Here is a 16,938-nt window from a genome sequence, read left to right on the forward strand (position 1 = left end):
CAAGAGTCCAGAAGTAACATAGAGAACAGTTAGGAATCTCTTTCTTGTTTTCAACACAAAATTTCTGTTAATATAGTCTAACCTTTTTAAACAACCACACTTTGCTTTTGGATTGTTTCTGTTAATGGAAATACCTGTTTATGAAAGCAACAATAGCAAACATTTATTGATCTAAGAAATTACTATCTAATGATGTAGGTGCTATTTTTATTTCATTTTATAGCTGAAGAAACTGAGATTCAGTTTAAGTAACTTATGCAAGGTCACAAAGCTGGAGAGAAGCTTGACTCCACAGTTTGCTTTCAGCATCACGTTATTTTGCCTCGCTGATTGTAATAATAACAACTAACACTAATCACTTACTATTTAATTCTTATAACAACTGCATGAGGTGAGAACAATTATTTTTTTTTGCAGTTGAGGAAACCAAAGTTTGGAGAGGTTAAGTCACTCAGCCAAGATAACACACTAATCAGTAATAGAGTTAGGATTTGAACTCAGGCAGTCTAACACTGTCTCTCACCTTCCACCTAATGGGACATTGTGCATTTGGTGTAAAGTACCGTGTTGATGATTGAACATGAATAAGTGAAAAGATTTGAGGAAATGTTATTATCATTAATTAATAGGAAGGTGATAAGAACTTGCCTTTATCCTTTCAGGATGGAACAGAAGTGGGACTTGCAAAATGTTGCCCTGTAAGAAGAGAAGAACTACATTGACAGAGTCCCCACAGCATCAGGGCAACCAGGAGGAAGATGACTTAGACCTAGAGTCAGCTGTTAAACCAGAATCTGACCAAGTTAAAGACCTGGGGTCAGTGTCAGTGTCCTGGGGTCCAAGTTATGGCAGAGCAGCTGGCCTTGAAGTGCAGTCTGTGCAGGATGCAGGAAGTCAGCTTGGTATGGAGGACCCATCTTTGAGCTCTGGGATGCTCACCCAGGACACAAATACACCAGTTGTAGAAGCTGTCGATGTGGCCATCTCTCAGGGAATCACCCTACCTTCCTTGGAGTCTTCCCAGCCCCTAAATATACACATTGGTAAAGGAAAACTCCAGGCCACTAGTTCAAGGAGAGGGAAGAAAATTACACTCAGGCCTGGGTCACTTGCTCAAGAAGACAGAGGTGATCATCTTATCGCAAAGGAGCCTTTTTCAGGAGATCCTAGTGAAGAATTCAAGGAAGAAGGAGGTAAGATATGGAAGGTCTTAGGTTACATTTTCCTTGTCAGTACCAGCTTGCCATTGCCTTTGCTGTTGTCATTGCACTCTCTGCAGTGCCTTTACAAAATAGCGTTTCTGAAAGAGGATGCTGATTTGCTATGGAATTGGAGCTGTGGTGCTTGTAAGGGTCAGCGTTGAACGTTATGAATGGGTGGAAACTTTCTTCTCCTCTGCCATTTCCTGGATCATCTTCTGTATCCTTTTCTTTCCTTTCTCTTATCTTTTCATCATTTCTGGAGGGATAAACTATGTATGGCCTTTTGTGATTTGGTGAGTATTTATGAAGTGGGCCTTGAGGAGGGGCAGTGGCTTAAAGGGAGAGACTGCTGCCTGCATCTACAGAGGTGACATAACCCTTAGGACTTGAAGGATGAGTTGTGGTTTGATGGACTGGTGGCATGGAGTATCTTAGGCCAAGAACAGTCTGGGCAGAGGCAGAGAGGCAGAGGCAGAAGAGGTAGTGAGAGATATCTTCAGAGTGGTAGATTGTGTTTAGATTGTGAAGGGGTTTGTTTCTCACACTTAAGTGTTTCAACTTTTCCTGAAGGTTATAGCCAATAAACAAAAGAAGCAGAAGGCATAGTTCTGACCTCAGAAAGCTTACAGTCTAGTTGGGAAGACAAGACACTGCTCCAAATGAATTATGGATAATTCATTTGGAGCAGTTTAAGATACTATGTGATTAAGTGCTAGTGTGGTACAAGTAATTAGGATTTTTGAAATCAGAACTTGGATTGATAGGATTGGACGGATTGGGGTGAAGGAGTGGAGGCAGAATAGCATTTTCTACAAACACGTAGAAGTGCTGTGTTTGTGTGGGAGGGTAGCAGGGCTTCAGATAGAAAGGATAGATCCAGATTACTATACAGAGCCATGCTGCTATGCCCTTGAGACTGTATAAATTATTGGTGTAGGATGTTGGCAGTAAGGATAGAGAAGAAAGGGTATATCTCAGAGACATTACAAAGAAAGAATTAATATTACTCAGAGACTGATACCGTTTAAGATAACTGGACTTGGGGATGGTGAAGCATGCCTTCACGAGGAAGGTATTTGAGGGGGTTGAAATGAGTTCAGCTTTAGATATATGGAGTGTGAGGTGCCATCAAGGAAAAATAGAAAATTGAGATTGGAGTGTTCTCAATCTCAGTTGGTAAGAGGTAGGACTAGAAAAGTGTTAATTGTGGTTCTTCTTCATGGAAAGGAGCATGGAAGAAGATGACAGAGAAGGGAAAACTGGAGAAGTAATGGTGGAAGTCAAGGAGGGAGGAGAGTGTTAAGAACAGATACATCATTTAAAATTTAGTGACAAAGGAGATACAATGATGCCTGAGAAAATATTACATTTAAAGGTTGATGATCTTTGAGAGTAGATTTAGGAGAGTCTTTTAGAAAAAGGAAATCAAATGATGGCATTAAAGAGGGAGGGATGAAAGCCCCAGTAATAATTTGTGCCATGGGAGAATGGAAATCGCTAGAGGGGGCGGCAAGACTATGGAACTTTTTCCTTGGCTAGGTTGTATTAGTGATATGAAGACAGGAGGAAATGGAGGAAAATGCAGGATTAAAGTGCTAGAGAAGGAATGTAAAATTAAGTAGGGGTTCAAAGTCACTCACCTATTGAGGAGTGGAATCTAGAGATATTTTCAGTGGTCAGTTTGCAAATATCCAAGTGTAGATAAATAAACATTTATTTTTTAGGATTATCTGTAATACTACTACCCCGTTGATTCTCCCACCTTGTACTTCAGTTAGCTGTATATACAAGTAATACCAGTAAAAGAAGTACATTATGACTCCTTTTTGCCCCCCAAGTAACTTTTTTCAGCCAAATAGAAATGTCACATAAAGAGCAGAAAGGAGGAAAGAAGGAAGATTGAAAATTCGTACATGTGCGTTTTGGAAAATATTGAAAAGTTGAAAGAAGAGAATAAAAATCACCCATAATCTTACTGCTCAGAGTAATTACTGTTATAATTTAGTGCATATTCTTTTCGTTGTTTTGCTTTCTTTTAAGTGACATTTTGGTTTTTTTATTATGATTATGTGGGGGAAGAAAACAAAAAACATCTAGGTTATTTTGAAGTGTCAGCATTGTGTTATAATTGATGTACACTGTTAAATCATGTTTCTAGATTGCAGCTGCTAGTGATTAAACCTTTCTCTATATTGATGTTTATTCTCATAGAATTTTAATTGTTCTTTTAAAATTGATTTATGGACCCTGATTTCAGCTTAAGCCTTTTTTTCCTTTCTTTGCCTTCTAAAAATGATTTAGGCAGATTTCAGCTTAAAATTAAGTTGGTTTTTACAGTTTTCAGCTAATTATTTTCATGTTATCAATTTGAAGTTGTTAGACTGGCAGTAAACAAGTTACAGCTGTGCTCTGAATAAGGCTTTTACTTCTCTCTCTTACCCTTCTTTATTTCTTTATTTCTTTGGCTGCATTGGGTCTTAGTTGTGGCACGTGGGATCTTCATTGCGGCAGGCATGTGGGATCTTTTGCTGCGATGCGTGGGCTCCAGAGCGTGCGGGCTTAGTTGCCCTGTGGCATGTAGGATCTTAGTTCCCCTACCAGGGATCAAACCCACGTCCCCCTGCATTGGAAGGCAGATTCTTAACCACTGAGAGGTTAAGAGTGGGAAGTCCCTCTCTTACCCTTCTTGACTTCTCTTTCTAAGGTCTTTGGCATCTAGCAGATTGATAAGAGGAAAAGAAGAGTGGGATCCTAGGGGGTTCTGTAGGAGGGGAATTAAATTGGGAAGCAATGAGATGGGATCAGGAAAAAAAAGTTTGCAGAGAAAAGGAATATCTTCTCTATGTAGAGTATGGTGCAGCTGATAAACTGTAGGGACAGTTTTGGAGCAGTTCCAACTGTTTGAGGTGGAAAAAGTATCAATGGAAGCTCTACCTACCAAAGTGAACTTCTGTATTTTGCTTAGATGTAAAGATTCTGGTATGTTTGTTTAAAAAAATCATTTGCATCAGTTCAGTTTTTAAATGTTAGACATTAATTCTAAAAATTATTAACAATTGTTGATTAATGAGAAAGCTCTGCTGTGCTATTGATTTAAGTTCCTCCCTCTTATAAGAAATGTGCCTGAGAGGAACTTCTTTTTTTAAATAAATTTATTTATTTATTTTTGGCTGTGTTGGGTATTCGTTTCTGTGTGAGGGCTTTCTCCACTTGCGGCGAGCGGGGGCCACTTTTCATCGTGGTGCGCGGGCCTCTCACTGTTGCGGCCTCTCATTGCGGAGCACAGGCTCCAGACGCGCAGGCTCAGTAGTTGTGGCTCACGGGCCCAGCTGCTACGCGGCATGTGGGATCCTCCCATACCAGGGCTCAAACCCATGTCCCCTGCATTGGCAGGCAGACTCTCAACCACTGTGCCACCAGGGAAGCCCCCTTAGGGGAACTTTTGATTTGTTGGATTTAGAATTCAACTCGTTGTACAGTCCCTATTAAAACCACAGCTTTTAGCCTTTTTGACATTGTGAATTAATCATGGGCTCCTGAAGTAAAGGAAGTAAGATTGAGAGTAAATAGAATTAAGGATTCATTCATACTTTAGTTGAAAATAAAGGCTTTTTTTCTTTGTTGACAGGGTGTCCTCCAATTAAAAATCTTGTGTATACCAGTTGAAACTGCTAATGTTGATGGGATAACAGTCTTAAAAAGTGTTATCTGTTTTGAATGGGGCTCAGTAACAAATAATTTGATCTCTTTTTGAAAAACAATTTTTTTCAACTATGTAATACACAAACATGGAAAAAAAGTTCCTAAATGCAGAAAGTACACAGGGAAAAGTTAGGCACTCTTTCACTTTGTCCTCGTTTTCCAAGTTCTCAGAAGCAATCACTATTTAACAATGCCTTGTGTATATTCTATAGATCTTCTGTGTATACTCAAGCCTGTATGTATTCTTGTTCCTATGACAGCTTGATTCTAATGTTTGCTTTTGATATTGCATGAATGTTTCTTTGTCTTTTTTTTTTTTTTTTTTTGCGGTACGCGGGCCTCCCACCGCTGTGGCCTCACCCGTCGCGGAGCACAGGCTCCGGACGCACAGGCCCAGCGGCCATGGCTCACGGGCCCAGCCGCTCCGCGGCATGTGGGATCCTCCCGGACCAGGGCACGAACCCACGTCCCCTGCATCGGCAGGCGGACTCTCAACCACTGCGCCACCAGGGAAGCCCCTCTTTGTCTTTTTAATGCCCCTCACGAAAAATGGAAAGAAAGGTAACACTCTGTAAGAGTTGAGGTGAGGAGAGAATTCCCTGGCGGTCCAGTGGTTAGGACCCAGCACTCTCACTGCCGGGGCCCTGAGTTCCATCCTTGGTTGGGGAACTAAGATCCCACAACCCATGCGGCTCAGCCAAAAAAGCAAACAAACAAAAGAGTTGAGGTGAGGAAAGGAGAAAGTTGTCTAATGAACTGTATAACCATGTATTTATAATGTTATGGTGATGTTTACTCTAATGCTTTGTAAGATTGATCTTACAGAGTCAGAAAGTTCAGGACATTTTATAATGTATATCTTTAAAAAATTTTATTTATTTTTGGCTGCATTGGGGCTTCGTTGCTGCATGCGGGCTTTTTTCTAGTTGTGGAGAGCGGGGGCTACTCTTTGCTGCGGTGCACGGGCTTCTCATTGTGGTGGCTTCTCTTGTTGCAGAGCACGGGCTCTAGGTGCACGGGCTTCAGTAATTGTGGCATGCGGGCTCAGTAGTTGTAGCTCGTAGGCTCTAGAATGGAGGCTCAGTAGTTGTGGCGCATGGGCCTAGTTGCTCTGCGGCATGTGGGATCTTCCCAGACCAGTGCTCGAACCCACGTCCCCTGCATTGGCAGGTGGATTCTTAAGCACTGAGCCACCAGGGAAGTCCTATATCATTTATAGTTGATTAAATGTGGTGTTAATGGTCATCTATATAAAATGTCCCTTTGTTACCAGGAATATATCTCCCCCCACCCTACAATTACGGATATGATTTTTTCATAAGGAAAAAAAATGCATGTTAGAACTAGAAAGACCTTAGCGATTACCTAGTTCAATTCCCTGACATTACCGATGAGTAAATTGGACCTGCGCTTTGATTTCAATATTTTTCTTAGGATACTGTCTTTAAGAGAGAGGAATGCCTGTATAGTAAATGCATCATTAATGAAGTTATCTAACTAAAAAGGACTTTATAACAAGATGCTGATTTTTACAACAGAGTATAATTGAGAATGGACAAAGTGTGGAGCAATATTTGTGATTCTTCCAGGAAAATCTCAAATGCATTCTGGAGGGGAGATGCCTTCATTACCATCAGACAGTCACTCTGCAAAACCAGCAGCCCAGCCTAGGAAATCATCTCAGCCAGATGTCTGTGCCTCTCCTCAAGAAAAGCCACTCAGGACTCTAGCTCACCAAGCTGAGGAAGAGATAGAGGATGGTGGACTCTTTATTCCAATGGGTAGGCTTTCTTTCTTTTCTTTGAAAAAAAATCCTCTTTATTGAAGTATAATTTGCAGAAAACTGCACATATTCCAAGGTATCCAAGTTCACTGAATTTTCAAAGATTGAATACACCCATGTAACCAGCAGCCAGATCAAGAAATAATATTACCAGTACCCAGAAGTCCTTCCTTTCATTTATTACTGACACCCACCCATGGGTAACCATTATCTTGACTTCTAGCAGCACAGATTAGTTCACCTGTTTTGTACTTTATGTGAAATATAAATCTGTTTTTTGATTGCCTTTTCCCACTCAACATTATGTTTATGAAGTTGGTCCACATTGTTGCATGTACTTGTAGATTGTTCATTTTCATTATGATGTAGCATTCTGTTGTTAGAATATTCTATATTTTCTTTATTAATTCAATTCTTAATGAGTGAATACTTTCCAGTTGTAGGCTACTCTGAATGGTGCTGCTGTGAACATTCTACTGTAGATCTTTTGGTGAACATATATGCCTAATTTTTGTTGTGTGGAATTGCTAGGTCATAGGATTGGGCCTCCTTAAAGTTTTTTGGAAACTATATATATATATATATATATTTTTTTTTTTTTTTTTTAATTTATTTTATTTATTATTATTTATTTTGGGCTGCGTTGGGTCTTTGATGCTGTGTGCGAGCTTTCTCTAGTTGCACTGAGTGGGGCTGCTGTTCGTTGTGGTGTGTGGGCTTCTCGTTGTGGTGGCTTCTCTTGTTGCAGAGCACGGGCTCTAGGCACGCAGGCTTCAGTAGTTGTGGGACGAGGGCTCAGTAGTTGTGGCTCTCGGGCTGTAGAGCGCAGGCTTAGTAGTTGTGGCGCACGGGCTTAGTTGCTCCGCGGCATGTGGGATCTTCCCGGACCAGGGTAGAACCCGTGTCCCCTTAATTGGGAGGTGGATTCTTAACCACTGTGCCACCAAGGAAGCCTGAAACATTATATTTTTATTGTGAAATATAACACATACAGACGAGTGAATAAAGACTTCTTTATTTAGCTTAACAAATGGTTTTAAAGTGAACACTTGTGATTTCTTTTTCTCATCGCAAATAATAGACCTCCATTGCTATATAGGTTAGAAATTGTGATAGTGGGCATCCACATCTTATTTCTGAACTTGTGGGAAGGTGTTCAGTATTCCTTATTATATGTGATGATAATTGTAGGCTTTTTATAGATATATTGTATCAGATGATGGAAAATTTTTTCCTAGTTTTCTGAGAGTTTTATCACATATTGAATTTGGTCAAATGCTTTTTAAAAATCTCTATTAAGATTATTGTATGTTTTTTTCTTTATTCTGTTTTCTTTTTTGTTTTTTTTTTGTTTTTTTGGCCGTGTTGTGTGGCATGCGGGATCTTATTTCCCTGACCAGGGATTGACCTCGTGCTCCCTGCAGTGCTGAAGTGCAGAGTCCTAATCACTGGACTGCCAGGGAATTCTCTCCTTTATTCTGTTAATATGGAGAGTTACACTGATTCTTTTTTAATGTCAGATTTATTGAGATCATTTTCGTACAATAAAATTTTTTCAGTGAGTTTTGAAAAATGGATATAGTTGTGTAACTGCCACTACAATCAATATATGGAACATCTCTCTCTAAAAGTTCCCTCATTCCCCTTTGCAGTCCTTCATCTTCAGCCTTTGGGAACCAGTGATCTCAATTTTATTCTTACAGTTTGGCGTTTTCTACAATATTATATATAGGTGTTATACAGTATGTATGTAACCTTTTGAATCTGGTATCTTTTAAAATTTTTATTGAAGTGTAGTTGATTTACAGTGTTGTGTGCATCCTGTATCTTTCACTTCGTGTAATGCTTTTGAGATTAATTCATGTTTGTTCTTCATTGCTGAGTAGTATTCTACTGTATAGATATACCACAATTTGTTTATCTGTTCACCAGCTGATGGACGTTTGGGTTCTTTCTGGTTTTTGCCTGTTACGACTAAAGCTGCTACAAACCTTCACATGTAGTTCTTTTTTTTTTTTTTTTCTTTTTTTGGGCTACCCCATGTGGCATATGGGATTTTAGTTCCCCGACCATGGATTGAACCAGTGCCCCCTGCGTTGGGAGTGTGGACACTGGACCGCCAGGGAAGTCCCCACATATAATTCTTTTTTTAAAAAATAAATTTATTTTGTATTTTATTTATTTTTGTCTGCGTTGGGTCTTCGTTGCTGCGTGCGGGCTTCTCATTGCAGTGGCTTCTCTTGTTGTGGAGTATGGGCTGTAGGCATGCGGGCTTCAGTAGTTGTGGTGCACAGTTGATTTCTGACACCCAAACAACTTTTGATTCAGCTTCATATTCATATTTGGTAGATCCCCTGCAACAATTATAATGCTGATTTTTTATTTCTGTTGTTCCTTTTACATTTATTAATTGGCATTTTTCTGTAAAGAAGAGCAGTCTCTTCTCCCTCATTTATTTATTCAATTTTTATATGAGTGTGGACTCATGGATGTTTGTTTTATTATTTGAGTTATAGTGCCATGTTATCATTATTTATTTTGCCCGAATGGTTTCAGCATTAGCCACGAGGAACTACTTCAAGGTTTTTTTGGTTTGTTTTTTGAAATTTTATTTATTTATTTATTTGGCTGCGTCGAGTCTTAGTTGTGACATGCAGGATCTTTTTTGTGGCATGAGGGCTTCTCTCGTTGTGGTGCGCAGGCTCTAGAACATGCAGGCTTAGTTGCCTCTCAGCATGTGGGATCTTAGTTCCCCAACCAGGGATTGAACCCGTGTCCCTTGCATTAGGAGGCGGACTCTTAACCACTGGACCACCAGGGAAGTCCCAGGTTTTACTTTCACAGATTATGCTTTCGTGTCGTATCAAGGAACCTTTGCCTAATCCAAGGCCACAAAGTTTTTTCTTCCTGTTTTCTTCTAGAAGTTGTAGTTTTACACATTACATATAGGTATATGTGATCCATTTTGAGTTAATTTAAAAAATATATTTATTTATTTATTTCTCTGTGCCAGGTCTTAGTTGCGGCAGGAGGGATTTTTGTTGCGGCATGCAGGATCTTTTGAGTTCTGGCATCTGAGTTAATTATTGTATAATGTGGGAGGTATATTTGAGATTCTTTTTTTAACCTATGGATGTCCAGTTGTTTCAGCACTATTTGTTGAAAAGATTTCTTTCTCCATTAAATTACCTTTGCATCTATGTGAAAAAGTCACTATTTGTGTGGGTCATTCATGGACTCTCTCTTCTTTTCCATTGGTCTATGTATTTAACCTTTCACCAATGTCGCAGTCTTGAAATCAGGTAGTTTGTGTCTTCCAACTTTTTTTTTTTAAACAAGATCATTGGGCTATTCTAGGTACTTTGCATTTCCGTGTAAATTTTAGGATTGGCTTGTCATTTTCTTCAAAAATACTTGCTGGCGGGCTTCCTTGGTGGCACAGTGGTTGAGAGTCTGTCCGCCTGCCGATGCAGGGTACACGGGTTCGTGCCCCGGTCTGGGAAGATCCCACATGCTGCGGAGTGGTTCGGCCCGTGAGCCATGGCTGCTGAGCCTGCACGTCCGGAGCCTGTGCTCTGCAACGGGAGAGGCCACGACAGTGAGAGGCCCACATACTGCCAAAAAAAAAAGAAAAAATACTTGCTGGCATATTGATCGATAATGAAACTGTCGATCAATTTGGGAAAGTCGCTGTCTTTTTTTTGTTTTGGCTGCACCATGCGGCATGTGGGATCTTAGTTCCCTGACCAGGGATCGAACCCCTGCCCCCTGCATTGGGAGCATGGAGTCTTAACCACTGGAGTTCCAGGGAAGTCCTGGGAAGGTTGCCATCTTAACAATACTGAGTCTACTAATCCATGAATAAGATATATTTCTGTTTATTTAGGTTTTCAAAAATTTCAGAAATATTTTGTAGTTTTTAGTATATAAAATTTTCATGTATTAAGTATTTATTTATTTTAAATTTATTTATTTTTTATTTATTTTTGGCTGCATTGGGTCTTTGTTGCGTGTGGGCTTTCTCTCGTTGCAGCTAGCGGGGGCTACTCTTCATTGCAGTGTGCGGACTTCTTATAGCAGTGGCTTCTCTTGTTGTGGAGCACGGGCTCTAGGCGTGAGGGCTTCAGTAGTTGTGTGCGGGCTCAGTAGTTGTGGCTCCCGGGCTCTAGAGTGCAGGCTCAGTAGTTGTGGCACATGGGCTTAGTTGCTCTGTGGCATGTGGGATCTTCCTGGACCAGGGCTTGAACCCGTGTGCCCTGCATTGGCAGGTGGATTCTTAACCACTGCACCACCAGGGAAGTTCTAAGCATTTATTTTTTATGCTAATGTCAATTTTTCTTTTCAATTTTCAGTTCATTGCTAATTTATAGAAATACAGATTTTGGTATATTGGTATATCTTGTGACTTTGCTATAAATTCACTTATTAGCTTTATGTACTTTTTTGTAGATTCTTTAGGGATTTCTTTTTTTTCCCCCATTTTTTAGGCCATGCTGTGTGACATGTGGGATCTTAGTTCCCTGACCAGGGATCGAACCTGTGCCCCCTGCATTGGGAGTACAGAGTCTTAACCGCTGGACCGCCAGGGAAGTACCGAGGGATTTCTCACATAGATAATTAAGTCATCTGCAAATAAGGAGTTTTTTTCCTTCATTTCCAATTTGTGTGTCTTTTCTTTCTTTCTTTCCATTCCTTCCTCTCTCTTCCTTCCTCTCCCTCTCTCTTTCCCTCTCCGTCCATCAGCCCCCATCTTATTATGCACTGGCTAGGACATTCAGTACAGTGTTGAAGAAAAGCAGTGAGAGTGGGCATCTTTTCCTTTGTTCCTGATCTCTTAGGGGAAATACACTCAGTTTTTCACCACTAAGCAGAATTTGTTGGTTTAGAGCTATTGTTTATCAGATTGAGGAAGTTCTCTACTATTCCTAGTTGTGGAGAGTTTTTATCATGAACTGATGTTGGATTTTGTGAAAAGCTTTTTCTGCATCTATTGAGATTATCTTTTGTTTTCGTTTTTGCTTTTAAACTGTCGATATGGTGAATTGTATTGATTGATTTTCAAATTTCAAAGCATTTTTGCATTTCAGTGATAAATCGACCCTTTTGATCATGATATAGGTATATATATATATATTTTTTTGTATTGCTGGATTTGATTTGCTAATATTTTGTTAAGGATTTTTGTGTCTGTGCTTGTTTTTTTTTAAAAAATATATTTATTTATTTATTTATTGGCTGCTTGGGTCTTCGTTGCTGCGCGCGGGGTTTCTCTAGTTGAGGCAAGCAGGGGCTACTCTTCATTGTGGTGCGTGGGCTTCTCATTGCAGTGGCTTCTCTTGTTGTGGAGCACGGGCTCTAGGCGCGCGGGCTTCAGTAGTTGTGGCACGCAGGCTTCAGTAGTTGCGGCTCGCGGGCTTGAGTAGTTGTGGCTCATGGGCTCTAGAGCGCAGGCTCAGTAGTTGTGGCGCATGGGCTTAGTGGCATGTGGGATCTTCCCGGACCAGGGATCGATGCATTGGCAGGCAGATCCTTAACCACTGCGCCACCAGGGAAGCCCCTGTAGTTTTCTTTTCTTGTAATGTCTTTGGTTTTGGTATTAGGGTAATACTGACCTCATACAATGAGTTGGGAAGTGTTCCTTCCTCTTCTTTGTGTTTTTTTGTTTTTTTGAAGAGTTTGTGAATTGGTTTTATTTCTTCCTTAAATGTTTTGTTGAACGCACCAGTGAAGCCATCTGGGCCTAGAGTTTTCTTTGTAGGATGTTTTTAACTATGAATTCAATTTCTTTAACAGGTAAAGGGTTATTCAGTTATCTCTTTGTTCTTGAGTGTGCTTTGACAGTTGGTATCTTTTCAGGTATTTGTTCTATCCAAGTTGTTGAATTTATTGACATAAAGTTTTTCATAATATTCCTTTGTCATCTTTTTAATGTCTGTGGGCTCTAATGATGTCTGTTCTTTTATTGCTCACACTCGTAATTTAGTCTTTCTCTTAATCATTCTGGCTAGAGGTTTTTCAAAGAACAAGCTTTTGGTTTCATTAATTTCTCTATTTTTCTGTTTTCTATTTTACTGGTTTTTGCTGTTGTCCTTTATTTTCTTCTGTCTCTTTGCTTTGGGTTTAATTTGGTCTTTTTCTGGTTTCTTAAAGTGGGAGCTTAGGTCATGGATTTGAGACTTTATTTTCTAATAATACTATAGAATGTATCAATTTCCCTTTAAACACTGTGCTAGCTATGCCCCACAAATTTTGATATATTGCATTTTATCAACTTCAGTTGACAGTATTTTCTAATTTCTCTTGGGATATCTTCTTTGACCCATGGGTTATTTAGAAGTGTGTGTGGGGCTTCCCAGGTGGTCCAGTGGTTAAGACTCCACGCTTCCACTGCAGGGGGTGCAGGTTCAATCCCTGGTCAGGGAAGTTCTGCTTGCCGTGCAGTGTGGCCAAAAAAGAAAAAAAAAAAAGAAAAGAGGTGTGTGTGTGTGTGTGTGTGTGTGTGTGTGTGTGTGTGTGTGTGTGTGTGTGTGTGTGTGTTTCTAAACAACAGAAATTTATTTTCTCACAGTTCTGGAGTCTGGGAATTCCAATATTAGGTGCTGGTAAATTCAGTTTCTGTGAGAGCTTTCCTCCTGACTTGTAGACACCCACCTTCTCACTGTGACCTTACATGGCCTTTTCTTGGTGCATGTGTGTGGAGAGAGAGGGAGTGAGCTTTCTGATATCTCTTCTTATAAGGAGACTAATCCTATAGGATCAGGGATTCACCCTTATGGACTCATTTAACCTTAATTACTTGCTTAGAGGACCCATCTCCAAATACAGCCATACCAGGGGTAAGGCTTTCAACATATGAATTTTGGGGGGACACACGTTCAAGTTAATTTTGGGGAGACACACACATTCAGGTTTTCTGTACAGGATTGGAGTCCTATGCTATGTTCAGTTTCAGAACCTGTTTTTTTAAAATGTAATTTTTGTAGTTATAGAGTACCATATGGCTTATAACAGCAAAAACAAAAATCCACTATAACTTTTTAGAAGTGTGTTTTTTCACTTCCAAATATTTGGAGACTTTCCAGCTATCATTTTGTTGCTGATTTCTAATTTAATTCCCTTGAGTTCACATCATACTTTGTATGATTTCAGTACTTTTATATTTATTGAGGTTTATTTTATGGCCCCAATATAATCTTTATTGGTAGCTCTTCCATGTGTATTTGAAAAGCATATGTATTCTGTTGTTTTTTAAGGTACACTGTTCTGTAAATGTCAATTAGGTCAAGTTGGTTGACAGCATTGTTCAGGTTTTATTTATTTTTATGGATTCTTTTTTTTTTGGTCTATTCTGTCAATTATTGAGAAAGGCATATTGAAGTCTCCAACTTTAATTGTGGATTTGTCTATATTTCTTTTCAGTTTTGTCAGTTTTAGCTCTACATATTTTATTTATTTATTTTTATTGTTTTTATTTTTTATTTATTTAAAATTTTTTAGCGGTGCTACCTGGCATGCTGGACCTTAGTTTCCCAAACAGGGATCAAACCTGTGCCCCCTGCAGTGGAAGTGTGGAGCCTTAACCACTGGACCGCCAGGGAAGTCCCTAGTTCTACATATTTTAAAACTCTGTTTTCAGGTACATATGCCTAATAACATACATTGAGTGGGTTTTGAATGTTAAGGCAAACTGGCATTTCTGGGGTAAACCTATTTGGTCATGATGTATTAGATTTTCTAATATATTGTTTAAGGTTTTTGTTTTTTTGTTTATGGGAGATAACTGGCTTTAATTTTCCTTTCTTATAAAGTCTTTTTCATGTGTTGGTATTAGTGTTATACTGACCTTATAAAATGAATTGGGAAATTTTTCATCATTATCTGGTCTCTGGAAGAGTTTGTTGAAGACTGGTGTTATTTCTTTCTTAAATGTTTTGTAAGCATTCACCAAGGGTGCTGGCTAGGCCTGGAGTTTTCTTTGTCAAAAGCCTTTTAAGTTTTGGATTAAATTCTTTAATAATTATAGGATTATTTAGATTTCCTGTTTCTTTTTGTGTCAGTTTTGTGTAAGTTGTGTTTTTCAAGGAATTGTCAAATTTGTTGATATAAAGTTGCTTGTAATGTTTATTTTGGTATGTCTAAGTTTTTAATGAGGTTGTCTTTTTAGTTTTGATTTTAGTGAGATCCTCTTTTTATTTGTGTCTTATTTTTTTTGTTGATAAGTTTGGCTAGAGGTTTATCAGTTAATCTTTTTAAAGAACCAACTTTTGGCTTTCTTGACTTTTTTTTTCTATTTAATTGATTTCTGTTCTTTATTATTTCCTTCCTACAATCTACCTTGGATTTGATTTGTTCTTTTTTAGCTTCTAGTAAGATTTTCAATCTTTTTTTTCTAATATATACATTTAAAGTTAAAACTTGCCCTCTAAGCATTGCTGTAGCTGCATTCTGAAAATTTTGATGTGTCATACTTTTGTTTTCATTCATCTTAAAATATTTTTAATATCCATTATGACTTCGTTTTTTTTGTTTTTTTTTTGTGGTACGCGGGCCTCTCACTGTTGTGGCCTCTACCGTTGCGGAGCACAGGCTCCAGACGCACAGGCTCAGCAGCCATGGCTCACGGGCCCAGCCGCTCCACAGCATGTGGGATCTTCCCAGACCGGGGCACGAACCGTGTCCCCTGCATCGGCAGGCAGACTCTCAACCACTGCGCCACCAGGGAAGCCCTATGACCTCTTCCTGACCCATGAATTATTTAGAGATGTGTTGCTTAATTTCTAAACGTTTGAGGATCTTTCTAGTTAAATTTCTTTATTGATTTCTAGTTTAATTCCATTGTGGTCAAAAAGCATATTGTATATGATTCCTGACCTTTGAAAATTCTTGAGTCATTTAGCTTATGGTCTGTTCATGTGCTGTTAAAAAGAATACATATTTAGTGGGTGTTTTATACATGTCGTTTGAGTCAAGTAAGATGTCCTGTATATATCTGTGAGGTCAGTTTTGTTAATGTTGTTCAGATCTTTTATATCTTTACTGATTTTTTTTTTGTCTGCTGTCATATGTTACTGATTGACATTTGTTAAAATCTCCAACTGTGATTGTGGCTTTCTCCTTTTTTTCCCCTTTCAACTTTTTTATAAATTTATTTATTTATTTATTTATTTTTGGCTGCATTGGGTCTTCATTGCTGCACGTGGGCTTCTCATTGTCGTGGCTTCTCTTGTTGCAGAGCACGGGCTCTAGGCACACAGGCTTCAGTAGTTGTGGCACATGGGCTCAGTAGTTGTGGCTTGCAGGCTCTAGAGCTCAGGCTCAGTAGTTGTGGCACACGGGCTTAGTTACTCTGCGGCACGTGGGATCTTCCCAGACCAGGGCTTGAACCTGTGTCCCTTGCATTGGCAGACGGATTCTTAACCACTGCGCCACCAGGGAAGCCCTCACCTTTTGTTTTATATATTTAAGCTGTATTATCAGGAGCACAGAAATTTAGAATTTTCTGTTGAATTGACTCAGCATGAAATGTTCCTTTTTATCTCTTTATCTTCTTGCCTTAAAGTCTGCTTTGTATTTGATATTAATGTGTACATGGTATAAGTGTTTACATTGTTTTGCTTTCAACCTTTTTTGTGTCTTTTTTAATGTAAATTTATTTATTTTTGGCTGTGTTGGGTCTTCGTTGCTGCATGCGGGCTTTCTCTAGTTGCGGAGAGTGGGGGCTGCTCTTCGTTGCAGTGTGCGGGCTTCTCATTGCGGTGGCTTCTCTTGTTGTGAAGCACAGACTCTAGGCGTGCGGGCTTCAGTACTTGTAGCGCATGGGCTTAGTTGCTCCGCGACATGTGGGACCTTCCTGGACCAGGGATCAAACCTGTGTCTCCTGCATTGGCAGGCAGATTCTTAACCGCTGCACCACCAGGGAAGTCCCTTTTTTTGTGTCTTTATATTTAAAGTGTATCTTTTATAAATAGCATAGAGTTAAAAAAAACAAAAAACCTTGTCTGAACATATTTGTTAATTAGATTGTATACTTCATTTATATTTAATGTAATTTCTGATATAATTTTCTATTTCTCTATTTCTTTTTTGTTCCTTTATTTCTCCTTTCCTTCTTTTGGATTAATGAAAATGCTTTTACTTTTCTTCTCTATTAGCTTTTTAGTTTTGTATTCTTTTATTTTTCTTTTACATGTTACCCTATAGATTAATATGCAATCTTTGAAATTACTATAATCTACCTTAAATTCGTACTCT

At 39.1% G+C, this 16,938-nt stretch overlaps 1 protein-coding gene across 6 annotated transcripts in view; it reads left to right on the top strand.

Annotated features, from left to right (window-relative positions):
* The window catches only part of GON4L (gon-4 like), an 89,051-nt gene that overhangs the window by 3,946 nt on the left and 68,167 nt on the right, over window positions 1–16,938 (top strand). For 4 of the 6 annotated variants that reach the window (XM_082659471.1, XM_082659473.1, XM_082659475.1 and 1 more), the window contains exons 2-3: window positions 663–1,193; window positions 6,494–6,685. In XM_082659471.1, coding sequence (XP_082515597.1) covers window positions 689–1,193; window positions 6,494–6,685 — 697 coding nt within the window. In that variant the 5' untranslated portion in view covers window positions 663–688. The remainder of the gene's footprint in view (window positions 1–662; window positions 1,194–6,493; window positions 6,686–16,938) is intronic. The other 2 variants (XM_082659476.1, XM_082659474.1) reach the window with 2 other exon arrangements.

The sequence above is a fragment of the Grampus griseus genome (genome assembly GCF_964374135.1).
Source record: "Grampus griseus genome assembly, chromosome: 1".
NCBI classification, from domain to species: domain Eukaryota; kingdom Metazoa; phylum Chordata; class Mammalia; order Artiodactyla; family Delphinidae; genus Grampus; species Grampus griseus.